This window comes from Brassica napus, chromosome A3, assembly GCF_020379485.1.
Source record: "Brassica napus cultivar Da-Ae chromosome A3, Da-Ae, whole genome shotgun sequence".
NCBI lineage: Eukaryota > Viridiplantae > Streptophyta > Magnoliopsida > Brassicales > Brassicaceae > Brassica > Brassica napus.
Window position 1 is genome coordinate 2,731,489 of NC_063436.1, and position 15,385 is coordinate 2,746,873.

Sequence of the window (15,385 nt, forward strand, 5' to 3'; positions counted from 1 at the left end):
GACCTCATATTTATTATGGGCTTTTCAAAGGCCCATTGTTTGTTACGAAACTTATTTGGGCCTAATAGGCATAAAAGGCCGATTGAAAAGTAAATACAAATTAGGGTTTGCTTCTTCTTATAACTCGTTGGCGAAGATATATAAGGAAGACTCGGATAACGCAGTTACGCAGACATTAGCTCTACTATGGTTCGGACATGACATCATCCTCTTTCTTGCTTCGTTTTGTAAGTTTTTTTATTGTTTTTGGATTTTGATGCGTAGTGAGATCAGCTGATGAGCAAATACTGCAACAATATGAAGGAGAAATCTATATGATTCTTAGTATTTTAATTCTCTGATGATCTTCTTATTCTTCTCGTTGATTACCTTCTTTGATTTTTGTTTTTTTCGTTTATTGGATTAGCATTAAGAGATGTGATGAGCAACAAATTGGTCCGTGTTTCTGATTTAACCGTGACCGAAAATTTTAAACCAAACTCTGATCTCTTAAGCTTTGATGTTTCAGTTTTCGATAGCTTTTGGTATTGGCTCTGTGATTACTTTGCCTTTATGGCAGTATACGCTATTCTGAAAACAGTATGAAGAGAAATATTTTTACACTTAATGAGAGCCATTGATTGTGTTTGTTTTGAAATTGACATTTATATACTTTATAAAAGTCTTGCAAAACTTCTGCTATGATGATCTTTTGAATAAAATTCACATGTCAGACTTCAGAGATGTTAATCGATGAGAATAAATATTCATAATTCTGAGCATAAGTTAATCTCTTTCTCCATATTACGATCATTAGTAAGATTTGAGTTTTTCATGTTCGTCTTATGATAACTTTTTCCATTACAATTTTTTTTATATTGGAAACTAAAGATGTGATGAGTAACAATTTGGTCCGTGTTTCAGATTAACCGTGAACGATAATTCTATACCAAACTCTGATCTTAATGTGTTTTCATTATTCTAATTGTGAAGCCGCTTGCAGAAGACAGTATACTATTATGATCACTAGTAATACCCTTGAAAAACTAAAACTTAATTGATGCTTGATATGACTTCCAAAATCTATCTGACCTTAATCTCATGGACTGCGTTACAGCTCGTGTAATATGTATAGTCACGTGGACATCTATAATTCAGAGAATGTGAACGTAACATAAAAGGAACTCTTACGCTTCGTATTTAAATATCGTGAAGGACATGACCAATTTACTAATGTGTGACAAACCTATCACAGGGATAAGAATTTTGTACTCACCATAACATTTAGGAATCATTGTTTTTAGCAATTTATAGACATATTCCCAATATGTTAATTACCCAAATCGGAAGATTACGAAAGTGAAAAAAAAAAGATTATGAAAATGAGATCACCTGTGAAGAGTTTGAAAGTTGTAGACGTACTCTATTCTGTGAAACCCCATAAGACATCTGCTTTCTTTGACATACAAACCATGATCAATGATTATCGGCTTCGCAGAATCTTCGTAGAATAGAATCTTCGTAGAATAGATATTGTTGGAAAAAATGACATATATTTAAATAAAGGGTAATTGGAGGCTATAACCACAAAAAAACCAATATTCACCATGTAGCCATTTAACCTAACGATTCTATAGACGTTGTTAAAAATATAAAATAATACTGTAATACCCCTAAAAACAACCGGCTCAACCTGATACAAAAATAATTAAATATTTTAATTATTCATCCCACAAAAATAACTCGTGTCTCACCCTTCTTCACATCTTCTCCTTTTAACGTCTCTGGTAATTTTGCTGCAGTCGAACGGTCTCCGGCACCGCTTTCATCCATCGCCTCCACTCTACATGCAATCAACATATTTTCCAGCTCCTCCGTCCTCTCTTTTCAATCTTCTTCGGTGTTACAGTTCTTGGTTAGGGTTTCAGCGGCGGTAGTAAGAAACCCTTTCTAACCCAACTTCACCCTTCGATTCTTCTCAGATCTCTGAACCCCTCATAAGTTCTCATTCTCTGTTGTAGATTCTCTTCACCGTCTCGTCCTATGTGCTTATTTTCTTCCAATTTGGGGCTCGTCTCATAATCAAAGTGTTATAGTTTCTAGGTCTGTATCATCGGCTGATGTGAATTCGATCGTCCCCAATTCAGAATTAGTCTCTCCCACTAAGTTCTCGGTGCTGCGAAATAAGTAGTGTAGTAATTTAGGGGAAGATGCATGGAATATCATTGATTAGAAATGCTCAGTCGGTACACATAGTATGATATTTTGAATCCGGTTTCCATTTGAAATGTAATAGTATACCTATCACATTCAACTACTCCACTGAGGATATTATCACTTGCTATCATGTTTTGCTTTGCTGCAATTTATGGTCGGTTGTGGTTCTCTCTCTGATGTTCTTATTCTAAGTTATGCTTGAATTGGGGTTTTTGTCTCTGCGATGCATAGTTCATGGTGTAGAAATATCGATTATTTTTTGGAATAGCATCTGCAATACATAGATGTTTCATTGTATGCCCGTATCAGTATATCTCATTGCTATATGTCATGTTAAGTGGAATAGTATAAGGTTCACATTATTCCATTTTATATGGAATCATACTTTTACATCATATGTCTTTCCATTCGTTAGCTATTTTTATTCTGTTTGACTCAAAATTCATTTCTATATTGAATATTACAGTGTGAACCGTCCTCACTCTTTGCCTCTATTTCTTTTCATTCTTCAGGTTTGGTATGGACGAGTCAGACCTTCCAAGTAGATTGTTTGAGACAGACTTTGAACCTACCGGCAAAAAAAAAAGGTTAACACCTATTTCCAGTATTATGGCCGGTGGATTTAATTTCACAAAGACTTGGGTTGCCAATGTATTGGGGTTTATATTTACTTAACTTGGGTTTAGTGTTTACTGTCAAGTGTTCTATTACTATTCTCATTAGCTTTGTATTTCATGTGGCTCATGAGGAATGTAAATACATGTCTCTAGTATTATGAGATGTGAATTCAGTTTCCTAGAGATTTGGATTGCTTATGGATTGGGGTTTATATTTCCCTAACTTGGGTTTAGTGTTTAATGTTAAGTGTTCTATTACCATTCCTATTAGCTTTGTATTTCATGTTACCCAATCTTGGCTCTAGTATGCACATAGTATCATTTTAAATAGTACATTGTATATAGTATAGAAGTCTTCTCGTAATGGATGGTACAAATGTGTATGTAACCCTATACACACATTTATAATCATTAACCTACACCAGTTGTTTAAATTTACACAGTAAAAATATCTTAGTAAATCGACTTCAGCATGTGGCATCCTCATACTCTTTCATTAGGAGTAGCTGTCACCAACTATCTGACTTTCATATTTTTCTAATTTTTGTTTAGTGTTTAGTATCAAGTATTCTTCTACCAATCCCCCATTAGATTTTGTAAATCAATCATGAATGTATGCAACTAGTATATAAATGACATAGTATATTTTATATGGAATAACAGTTTTCAGATAAATTACATAGTGTATTCTATATGGAATAGACCTTCTCACGTAATATACGTCATAAACGTTAATTCACTTTATAACGGACATATATTATCAGAAGTTAACATTGGCATCATTTCATTTAACCAAAATAGAAGGTCACAAGGTTTTCCGTACAACAAACACAATGTGCCCACATTCCATTAAATTTGGGTTATGTTACATATTGTGTTCTGTGTGGTTTACCGAGAGTTTACATTTTCATACTATTTGGCCTTTAGTTTATTTCTGTGTGGTTGATAAATTTATTTATGAATATTTGGCTTGATTTTGGGTAAAGCATTACGTATTTTTCTTGCATTATGTACCTTTTTAACAGTAGCGAAATTATGAAGATCATATTTCACTTGGAACTACATTTATAATATTACTATTCCACATACGGTACATAGTATGGAAACTCATACAATCGGTATAGAATATACTTGTCGTCATCTTCAGTTTGTCGTTAGGTTAGAATTGTTTATGACACACTTACAACTGTTATCCACTCCTCTCGATTCATACCCTTACATCATATGTGTTGAATACAGCTGCACAACGTGATCTGTATGTTATGTGATTATTATGATGCCATACAAAAACGCCACATCGTTTATTTTATAATATGTAACCGGTAACTTGATATTTGAAGGGGTATAACCGGATAGAAGGAAGCACAAAAGCCAAACAATGAATTATGTCAAAATCATAGCTACTTCCTTGACTTATCTCTAAAATATGGCCATTTGGCCAATAAGTCCTTAAATAAATTCATATAAATAATGTAAGGGTTAATGAAGAGCATTAAATTTAGCCTTGCAGATCCATTTGTTCCACTATTAGTTGACTAGTCTGTCATGTTAACCCACTCACATGTTAATGTTAGGGCATGCATTACCCATGAAAGCCCGTATGTAAACATGGAGCAGGCATCGATCGCCTTTGATCACAAACAATAGAACCACTAAAATATACTATTTTATTCTTAAACTAGTATGTGATTATGTAGCCTTTCGTAGTTTTGCTATTTGGTAAGTGTTCGATTCGGCTCCATAAGAATGTAACAAAACTATCTAAAGTGGAAGCGCTGGCCATGAAGGCGGCGCTGATGACTGATGAGCCATGGTTGGAGCGCAGTCCTATCTATGTCCGATCTAGTTCTGAAAAATCCATTTAAGATTAAATCCAGGATAATACCATGATTCACATTAAATGCTTAGGGGCAAAATGAGTCGAATCCGCATCACATCGAATATGTAACTTTATTATGACAAAGATCGAATAAGTGATCTCATCACAAATCAAGATGAGCTATCTTTTGTTTTATATGGAGTGTCTTTTTTATAGCAAAGGATCGATTTTTCTCTCCATCGGCAAAAAAATATAATTTACTTAACTTTTTTAATGTTTTTAGCAGAGCGTGCTCGATTCGAATATCAAACATGTTTTACCTTTGTAATCTCCTTTTACTTCTATCTAGTTATAATACAAACGAGATTTCTGACTTATTTATTATCTTAAATCATTATTTAATCATAAATCCAAACTCACCCTTCAAGTTCAACAACCATGCGTCTTTAAAAATCCAAAAATTTAATGTCTTTTGGGACTACAAGGTGTTAGTCTTCTTAGTTACATCGAATGCCTCAACAGTCGCTCTATGATAGTTGTTTGATGATATTAGAGGCTTGGTCTCATTCATCCTTTTGTTGTATTAATTTGTGTTTGTTTCATTCCACGTTTTCTTAACTCTGGTCTCTGAGGCTGATGGCCTAGTCAAATCAGCCATGCTTCATGTGAACAATTACTCCATTCTTGGAGAGGTGTTAAGCTTTTATAAAAAGTATACTTGGATCAATAACTATCTAAAGTCTCAATTAAAAGGTATTAAGTGTTCAGTATCTAACAACACTAATCATAGTATTTATTATCTCGTCAGTACATTTTTCTTAATTTCATTTTCCATTGTTTATTCTCTCCAGATTTGATACAATTACAAGAAACCTAATTCAAAAATAATTAGTGGACGAACCAGTCCAACCATGCGTCAACAACATTGATTTGAATTATAGCTTCAACCAACAAACAAATGGCTCTAGCTTATTAAACACACGATTTATTTAAAAAAAAAATATAAGCTCCACCTGCTATAGTTGTTTTTTTTTTTTTAAATATAAGCTCCACCTGCGATATAGTACTGCTATATTTCTTCAACATTTGCTCTTTTTTTTTACATTGACTGGATTACAATATATTTTGACGAGAGACACCGTGGACCATTTCGATTACTTTTACAAGTTTATATGGCTGCTAAAGAGAATTAAATAACTAAACTATTTTAATACGCGTTATATTGACTTTACTCATTTAGACATTTTAGAGAATTTCCTAAAAAGAACAGCGTGAATATTATGTACACCACTATTCAATATTTTCCCAAATAGTTTTGCATAGTTGGTTTTGCTTGTGGGTCGGTGACTAATTAAAATATTCGTAATCTTACCTTTTTTAATTACAAACAAAATCTATATATACCCACTAATATGCTAAAATCAAATAATTATTATTTTAGTCAATTCAATGCAACGCCCCTGACGCCTGAATCTCCTCTCCTCTCTCTCTCTCTCTCTCCCCTCGTGCCTTTACAGCACTATTGCTATTGCTCTGCTTGCGTTTATCGTTTTCCCCAGTAACGTCTCTTCCGACTTTTTCTCCGCGAGATCTCGCATTTGCTCTCTCTCGATTGATCCTATCTTAGTCGCGTCCATGATTCACGTGTTGTACAAAAACCGAAGCGATTTCGTCTCTGTTTGTGCTTTCTCTTTGATATAATCGAACGAATTGTTGAACGAAAGGGGGAGAAGAGGTGGTGCGTATAGGTGATCTCGAGTTAAGAATGGGGATGGAAGAAGGAGCTGGTGTTGATAAGAAGATAACGATTGGAGTCTGCGTCATGGAAAAGAAGGTGAAATGCAGCCCCGAGGTTTTCTTTCCCTTTCGTGTGCTCGTGTTTTAGCTCTGATGAACAGATGATTGCGAGCTTGATTTTGTTTGAATCCTCACTCCCCCTCGAGCAAATCTGATACTGAGCTTGTTGTTTTTTTTTCACTCATAGATTTGATTGTTCGTTGCAGGTTTTCTCAGCTCCCATGGGACAAATCATGGATAGATTGCAAGCGTTTGGCGAATTTGAGGTAACTCTCACTTTCTCTCGATTGATGAACAGAATCACTGATGTTTTCTCAGGGTGTGATTTGATGATTCAGAGCCTGTAGTTTGTTCTTCCACTTAGAAATGAATATGCCTTTAATTTTTGTGATTCCAATTCGTTGTCGTTTTTGGTCGTCACAGATTCTATGGTGTAGACTTTTTTTTTCTTTTCCCTTTTTGTTTGTGGGATGTGATCTCATGGAAACTCTGTTACAACTTTACTGCTAGATCATTCATTTTGGGGACAAGGTTATTCTTGAAGATCCTGTAGAAAGGTATGTGTGTGAACGTTTGCGTTTTTTTTAACATTTGGTTTTGTGCTATTTCGTATCATATTTATATTTTAATTGGCCTGATGCATGGATTTGTTAACACTTTAATTTAATTAATTAGTTCATTAGGAGAAAGTTTATTCAAAGCTTATTTAAGTACAGTTAAGATTCTGGGAGACTGGGACCAATACCTCACCAGGGATTTTCCTGTTTCAGTTGGCCGATTTGTGATTGTCTGATTGCTTTCCATTCCTCTGGATATCCTCTTGAGAAAGTTCAAGCATATTCTTCTTTAAGAAAGTGAGTTATATACAGGGGCGGATCTACTTAAGGTAAGTATGGGGCAGTTGCCCTCCATGAAATTTAAAATTTTTCTTTAAATGATGAGTATATATTTTAGTTGCCCCCATTGAAAAAATAATTTCTGCCCCGTAACAAAATCTGTTCTCAATGCTCAGTTCAAAATCTCCATTATTTCCATCTTTTACAAGGCCATTTATGATATTTCTATTAGAATTATTATGTTTCCATATTTGATTTACTAACATTAAACCATTGTTTCCGTTTTATATAATAAATAAAATCAATTTGTGTTTCTCTTTTTTTTTGTTTTTGTTTTTTGAACTTAAGAAAATCAACTTGTTGCTTAAAAATAAGTAGTTTTATAACATCAAATAAATATCTATTTATTTAATAAGTTATAATAATCAGTTTTCTTTACTTTATCATAATATATGCAATGACAATAAAAAATATTATTTTTATTTTAGTTTTTCATATATAATTATTAATCCATGACTGAGAAAGAAAACACTATTTAGGAAAAAAATTATATGATCCGAATATATATACTTGTATTTTTCATATCATGAAAAACGTGACTTTTTGTATTTATAATTTCTGATTTTTTATTTATTTTGTAATTGAATTATATAAGAACAGTTTTAGTTTTCCATACAATGGATCTTGTATAATACACTTATAAGTTGATAGAAAATATATTTATAAAATATTTAATACAAATTTTGTTAATGATTATTAACTGTTTGCCCCCGGTAAACTTTTCGGCTAGATCCGCCACTGGTTATATACCTTTTTGACTTTTGTTGATGGTTCAGTAAACTGCTCACTTTTACCGGTCAGAATTAGTTTTGTTTAGATTTTGAGGTCGTCTTTTTCAATCTTCTTATGATTCAGGCCTTTTTTAGTGAATGATTTGGATCCGCAATACCTTCTTCATGACCGCCGGAAAGTGTATGAGGTATGCATTTTAGACTGCATAAGAGTGCATCTCGTATCACCATATTATTTCTACTTTTCATGCCTCCCACTCATTTCTTTTTTCCTACAGATTTCCATTGTTCATGAAAACGATTATCTACAAGCTTTCTTCTTAAATTAATAAAATATTGTATTTATGTGCTCCCTGTAGCATCTGGAGATGTATGGTATTCCAGTTCCTAGATATGCTTGTGTCAATAGAAAAGTACCCAACCAAGACCTTGATTATTTCGTTGAGGATGAAGATTTTGTTGAGGTTAAAGGTGAACGATTCTGGAAGCCATTTGTGGAAAAACCCGTCAATGGTCAGTTTCTCTTTTCACATCTTTGATCTCTCTAATTGTTTGCTGTTTCTCTGAATTTTTTTCGTTTTTGGGGGTATTAGGTCATCTTTTTTCATATATTGTTTATATAGTACTTCAGTGTTCTCTCTTCAATATGCATCTTGTGTAAATGATAAATGAATCTTAAATTGGTCGAGCTTCCTTGTTTTGATGGTATTAGGTTAGTCTAATCGTTTTTGGCTATCAGCCTTGATCCTCTCTTTTTTTCCTTTTCTGACTTGCAGTTATTTTTACTGTCCACTAATAATTGACATTTTTTGTGCTTGTAAAGGAGATGACCATAGCATAATGATATACTACCCTAGCTCAGCAGGTGGAGGCATGAAAGAATTGTTTCGTAAGGTACTCCATCTTTCTTCCGAACTTGGCTATTCTAGGATTGAACTGTCTAGTTGAACATATTGTAATAATTTGTGGCCCATAACTGTGGCTTTTCTTGGATTGAACTATCTTTCTGACCCAAGTTTTTGTTTTAGGTTGGGAATCGTTCAAGTGAATTTCATCCTGAGGTCAGAAGAGTAAGGAGAGAAGGTTCTTATATATATGAGGAGTTTATGCCTACTGGAGGAACTGATGTCAAGGTTTTGATTCTGATTCTTCTAGATAAGATAATTCTGTTCTAGTCCAAGGCAACTTAATCTTTAATGCATTGCAATGTGTTTTTAGGCTCTTGTCATTATCCAGGTCGTTTATATGTCAAAAGTTGCTGTTAAATTTCCTATGTTTTTTTCAATCTGTTTGTTCATGTACACTGAAATGCAGGTCTACACTGTGGGTCCCGAATACGCACACGCTGAAGCAAGAAAGTCGCCTGTTGTTGATGGTGTTGTTATGAGAAACCCAGATGGAAAGGAAGTAAGTCTGCCGATCATTATGAAACCGTTCCACATATGAAACCTTACGTGGCTCTTCTCTCAATAAGAATTGAGCTACGGTTAACAGGGTACCAAAGGCTGTCGATTATATAGAGGAATCGTAGCTTGTGTTTCATGAGCGCTGATGTTCAAACTTTGATCTGGTATTGTAATTTAATTGGACAGGTGAGGTATCCAGTTTTGCTAACACCTGCTGAGAAGCAAATGGCGAGAGAAGTTTGCATTGCATTTAGGCAAGCGGTATGTTGGAATTCCAGTTATCTGGCTGTCATTGTGTCTTCACTTCCTATTATTCTCTATCATAATTCTTAAGATTTAAGATCGCTGATTTGAAATGTAAATTACCATTGAGCTGATTTAAATGCTCTCTTTCATACTCGCTTCCACAATAGCATCCGTGGTAAGTACTTACTTCCATTGCAATTTGTTAGCAGGAATGATTACTTAGTGTGATAAAAGATACTCTAATTTAATTTCTCTATCGGTCAGTTACTGCTTCCAACTAAATGCTTGGTAACGTGATACAAATTATCTTCTAATAGAAGGACAAGCATACACACATGTTGTTGGTTTTTCCAGGAAAAACGGAAGATGTTATTGCTTGATGACATGCATTAACGCAGTCATTTTCATGTTACCAGGTCTGTGGATTTGATCTCTTACGATCTGAGGGAAGTTCATACGTTTGTGACGTTAATGGATGGAGTTTTGTGAAGAACTCTTATAAGTGAGTACTAGTCTGGACTTTTATTTCGCTTCGGACTGTTGTTTCAATTATATCTTCATAGGGAAAATCACAAATCATAATTCTATCATACTCCATTGAAGTCTTTAGTTCTCTTTTTCTGTAAGGTACTACGACGATGCTGCTTGTGTGTTGCGGAAAATGTTTTTAGATGCAAAGGCTCCTCATCTTTCTTCGACAGTTCCTCCCATTCTGCCATGGAAGATCAATGAACCTGTCCTATCTAACGAAGGTTTAACTCGCCAAGGGAGTGGCATCATTGGAACATTTGGGCAGTCGGAAGAGCTACGTTGTGTCATTGCTGTTATTCGGCAGTATGTCTAAGCATATGTTCACCTGTCCTCTTTAAACTCCTCTATATTCACCCAGGCTCTGAGTTGTGTTTAACTTCTCTTGGCAGCGGTGATAGAACCCCTAAGCAAAAAGTGAAACTAAAAGTTACAGAGGAAAAGCTGTTAAACTTGATGCTGAAGTACAATGGAGGAAAGCCAAGAGCTGAGGTAAGAGGCGCAGGCTTTTTCTATCTTCATATTCTTTCGTACAGTGATTTTCTTATTCTGTGCATTTTTTTTTTCTTACTTGCAGACAAAACTTAAAAGTGCCGTCGAATTGCAAGATCTATTGGATGCTACAAGAATGTTAATTCCTCGCACAGGGTACACCTCTGATAGTGATCTTATGACTTCCTGTATTGAGCATTTTCCTTGCGTGAGTCCTTACTACTGACCATAGCCAATGGATCCATGGATTTCATGTCTAGGTTGATAGATATGAAAGAGCTTATCTCATTCTTGGAACAGTCCTTATGTTTCTGTTAAATATTCTCCAGCTGCGTCCCTACTACCTAATTACCTTATTGTATTTCTGTTTGATGTTTAGACCAGGTGAAAGTGATAGTGATGCAGAAGACCTTGAACATGCTGACAAGCTTCGGCAAGTGAAAGCTGTTCTTGAAGAGGTTAAAAATTATTTTCCTTTTCTCTGAGGTGTATCTTTATGCAGCCCATTGTCGTTCTGTTGAATATAGTCCTTCTACCCAGTAGCAGCTACATTGTTACCTTTTTCTAAGGATGTTTGGAAAACAATTTTTGCAACCTCCGTCTCATATCATAGATGTGTAAAACGTGCAGGGTGGACATTTCTCTGGCATATACAGAAAGGTTCAGCTAAAGCCGCTAAAATGGGAAAAAGTAACAAAAAGTGATGGCGAAGGTGAAGAAGAACGCCCAGTGGAGGCTCTTATGGTTCTGAAATATGGGGGTGTTCTAACTCATGCTGGTCGAAAGCAGGTAAAACTGTTACTTGGTATCGTAAGATGATGTTAAATGCAAACTTCAGTAATGGTATTGCTAATGGACTTCTAGTGTAGGACATTTAACATTATTGCAGAGGGTTGACGTATTCTTTAATGTTTGCTTACTTTTTTCCACAGGCAGAAGAACTTGGTAGATACTTCCGAAACAATATGTATCCAGGTGACGACCGGCACTTGATCTGCTTCAATTTGTTCGATCATTTCATGTTCCACTTTCCATATGTTCATACTATTTTGAAACAATTCGTTTATTGTGTTGTTCAGTGTAAGTTTTATTTCTGACTGGTTTATAACTAAACGGGATATGCTTGCAGGTGAAGGTACCGGTTTGCTCCGTCTCCATAGTACATACCGTCATGACCTTAAAATTTACAGTTCTGACGAGGGACGTGTTCAGGTACAACTGTATATCGATTTAGTAGTGAAGATGGACCATAGAACATTGAGATATTACATTCAGTCTTCTGTATATTCTTCATCGGTTGCACTGCTTGCAGATGTCTGCAGCTGCTTTTGCTAAAGGCCTGCTGGACCTAGAAGGACAGCTGACCCCAATCCTGGTTCGCCGTTTCTTTTACCAAGGTAGTACCGTACTTGGCATTGTCATAATCACTAAATTTCTTAATTTCTTTCTTTAGGTTTCTCTGGTTAGCAAGGACTCTTCCATGTTGGATGGCCTTGATACTGCGAGCACTGAAATGGAAGAAGCCAAGGTTTTTCCCTCTCTTTATTATTATTGACAACTTTATTGTGGATTCAGCAGATATGAGACGAATGAAAGCCTGTTTTGGTACACGTCTGAAGCATCAACCAATAATCAATAGTGACATGCATAGCGTTCTAGATTGCTCATCTGATGTTTGAACATTTTTTCTCATATGCATGTTTTAGATTGTTGAATTTCATCTGTGTAAAATAGGGTGAAGTATACTCTCAAATATGCATTAAACAATCATGTGTAATTATTAACAGCTTTGGATTCCTTTCCTTACTTGCCTTTCAGGCTCAGTTGAATGAGATCATTACCGCTGGCACAAAGTTGGTAAATGATTACGTCTCTTCTGAATTACCTTGGATGATTGATGGGGCTGGACTTCCTCCTCACGCTGATGAGCACCTACCTGAATTGGTAATCACACTTTTTTCTGCAAACGTTAGTCTATTAGCATATTTTAATCTGAAGGGCTTTCTAGCGTATCTACTGTTAAAAGGCATATTTCAAATGCCATCGTCAATATCATTTGCATGTTTCTTCCATTTTTAATAATATTATTTCTTAAAAGGTGCATAGGGATAGAAAAGGTTTTGCTGGAGATCACAAAATATATACTAAACGTTACTTGTTTCTTTACTTTCTAAATAAATAGATAAAACTAGCTAAAAAGGTTACTGAACAAGTGAGGCTACTTGCAAAAGATGAAGAGGAGAATCACACTGAGCCTAGTGCTTATGATTTAGCCCCTCCCTATGATCAAGCAAAGGCCCTTGGCAAGTCAAACATTGACGTTGGCCGGATTGCTGCTGGATTACCTTGTGGTAGTGAAGGATTCCTTTTGATGTATGCTCGGTGGAAAAAACTCGAACGGGATCTCTACAACGAAAGAAGAGAGTAGGTTATATTGGACTTATCAATGCTTGTCAAGTTTTTATCCTTATTTTCTGCATGAGTTTTTTAAAATGGAACTGATGGTTGGAATTAAATGCAGCCGGTTTGACATAACGCAGATTCCTGATGTTTACGATTCATGCAAGTAAGCTTTGCATTTTAATGTATTATAAATCGATCCTAGCTTATTACTGCTCCATTCTGAGTATCCTACAATGTGTCATTAATACCAGGTATGATCTGTTACATAATTCTCATCTCGACCTGAAAGGACTAGACGAACTCTTCAAAATTGCTCAGGTATGAACTGAATAAAAACTTGAAGTTTTCTCTCTCACTTTCTGAAACTTAAATGGTACTTACCAATGTACCACTTTACTACCAATACCGAGCCATGCATCGTAGATTTCCAGATTCAAATTGTGCAATTGTTACATCTCTGTTTTGCATTTCGATCATGGACTATGTTGATTAGAGCCAGTTAAGTGTTGTGGTTGCAGTTACTTGCAGACGGTGTAATACCAAATGAGTATGGGATCAATCCACAGCAAAAGCTCAAAATCGGTTCAAAGGTGGGCTTCTCAACGTGGAATTCTAATTCCCACAAAGGCATATAATGTCTAATCTTTCACTCATGGAGGATCCATGGTTTTTGCAGATGGTCTAATGGCTTAATTTCTTTTTATTTTCTGACTTTAAAGATTGCTCGTCGCTTGCTTGGTAAAATCTTGATCGACTTGAGGAATACTCGAGAAGAGGCCATGAGTGTTGCTGAACTGAAGAACAGTCAAGACCAAGTCTCAGTGTCATTATATTCGTCGAAAAAGGAGGATAGATATAGTCAACCGAAACTTTACATTAAAAGCGATGAGTTGAAACGGCCTACAAATGGAGAGAATAAAGATGAAGATGATGATAAAGAAACCAAATATCGACTAGATCCAAAGTAATTGAAAAGTCTCTTTTCCTGCTTAAGTGACTTCATATCTTGTCTATCTTTCTCAGTTTCTTTGTATTCCCTTTAGGTATGCAAATGTCATGACGCCTGAACGTCATGTGAGGACACGCCTTTACTTCACATCTGTGAGTTCCTTCTTCCATTCCTTACTTACTGCACATGCAAAGCTTCCGGCTAGAAAAAATAGAAAAACTTAATTTTCATTTCATGTGACTTTTATGCTTTTTTGAAATAAGACTGTGATATATGGCTAGATCATGGAACTATGTAGCAGCATTATAATCAGTGTAACACAAGTGGATTCATTTATACATAACTTTTTGCTATGTAATGATTGGCAGGAATCACATATTCATTCTCTGATGAACGTTCTACGGTATTGTAACCTCGACGAATCTCTTCAAGGAGAAGAAAGTCTCGTCTGCCAAAGCGCTTTGGAACGCCTTTGTAAGACTAAAGAGCTTGATTACATGAGCTACATTGTCCTAAGACTGTTCGAGAACACTGAGGTTTACAATTCACCTGTCTTTTTCCCCCTTTTCCACTCATGATTTCAAGTTGTTATATACTTATATGACACTGAAACCTTATAACATTGTTTTTACCTGCAGGAATCTCTGGAAGACCCGGAACGGTTCAGAATCGAACTAACATGTAGCCGTGGCGCAGATTTGTCTCCCTTAGAGGTAATATATAACAGCAAAGACTAAACTCTTCTTCGTGGGGGTTTGATGTAGTGACAGAGATATTTAACAACCTACTTTGTTGATTTATTGACAAGAAGAAATGGTTTTAATGTATTGTATGGTACAACAGAAGAAGGACGAGGAAGCAAAATCATTACTTAGGGAACACACACTTCCAATAATGGGACCAGAGAGGCTTCAAGAGGTTGGTTCGTGTTTGACACTGGAGACAATGGAGAAGATGATACGTCCCTTTGCAATGCCGCCAGAGGATTTCCCCCCGCCGTCAATTCCGGCTGGCTTCTCCGGTTACTTTTCAAAAAGCGCCGCCGTGCTCGAGCGTCTTGTAAAACTCTGGCCCTTCAACAAGAACTAAACCTCTAATAGACAGTCAAAAAAGGCAACAAATTAGACGACCGCCGACTAATCCATTTCTTTTTGGACAATGTTTTTTTCTAATTGAGTAAACTAAAATCTTCAATTTTTTAGTTCTGATCTTTAGTTGTTAATTGTTCTGAATAATTCCCGTTTTGAGTTAGCAATATATGAAATTTCCAAGCTTTTCTATGTACAACAGTATATTCTCAAAACA

At 35.6% G+C, this 15,385-nt stretch overlaps 1 protein-coding gene, 1 long non-coding RNA gene and 4 other non-coding genes across 7 annotated transcripts; all 6 read left to right on the forward strand.

Annotated features, from left to right (window-relative positions):
* The first annotated feature begins 40 nt into the window (after nt 1-40).
* On the forward strand, nt 41-3,083 carry LOC125593889. Its single transcript, XR_007329704.1, has 2 exons — nt 41-227; nt 2,709-3,083. It is a non-coding gene; the product is annotated as an uncharacterized LOC125593889 (long non-coding RNA).
* LOC125607793 lies at nt 268-346 on the forward strand. The gene has a single exon (XR_007338860.1). It is a non-coding gene; the product is annotated as a small nucleolar RNA Z199 (small nucleolar RNA).
* LOC125607701 lies at nt 413-489 on the forward strand. Its single transcript, XR_007338772.1, has one exon. It is a non-coding gene; the product is annotated as a small nucleolar RNA SNORD18 (small nucleolar RNA).
* Nucleotides 530-615, forward strand: LOC125607800. Its single transcript, XR_007338866.1, has one exon. It is a non-coding gene; the product is annotated as a small nucleolar RNA U54 (small nucleolar RNA).
* On the forward strand, nt 673-765 carry LOC125607803. The gene has a single exon (XR_007338869.1). It is a non-coding gene; the product is annotated as a small nucleolar RNA R64/Z200 family (small nucleolar RNA).
* A 2,971-nt stretch (nt 3,084-6,054) lies between the features above and the next one.
* On the forward strand, nt 6,055-15,354 carry LOC125593895 (inositol hexakisphosphate and diphosphoinositol-pentakisphosphate kinase VIP2). 2 transcript variants are annotated; one of them, XM_048770256.1, is made up of 30 exons: nt 6,055-6,484; nt 6,636-6,695; nt 6,940-6,986; nt 7,200-7,283; nt 8,181-8,244; nt 8,416-8,569; nt 8,880-8,950; nt 9,085-9,189; nt 9,371-9,463; nt 9,649-9,723; nt 10,125-10,210; nt 10,336-10,542; nt 10,629-10,728; nt 10,814-10,884; nt 11,108-11,186; nt 11,359-11,517; nt 11,661-11,703; nt 11,858-11,940; nt 12,041-12,103; nt 12,182-12,256; nt 12,547-12,672; nt 12,911-13,152; nt 13,250-13,294; nt 13,383-13,449; nt 13,650-13,721; nt 13,851-14,095; nt 14,175-14,232; nt 14,449-14,616; nt 14,719-14,793; nt 14,924-15,354. In XM_048770256.1, exons 1-30 carry the CDS (start codon nt 6,398-6,400, stop codon nt 15,167-15,169), a joined length of 3,150 nt encoding a protein of 1,049 aa, XP_048626213.1. In that variant the 5' UTR covers nt 6,055-6,397; the 3' UTR covers nt 15,170-15,354. The 2 variants fall into 2 exon arrangements, with proteins under 2 accessions (XP_048626213.1, XP_048626216.1); XM_048770259.1 differs by having other exon boundaries at nt 6,056-6,466.
* Nucleotides 15,355-15,385: the final 31 nt, after the last annotated feature.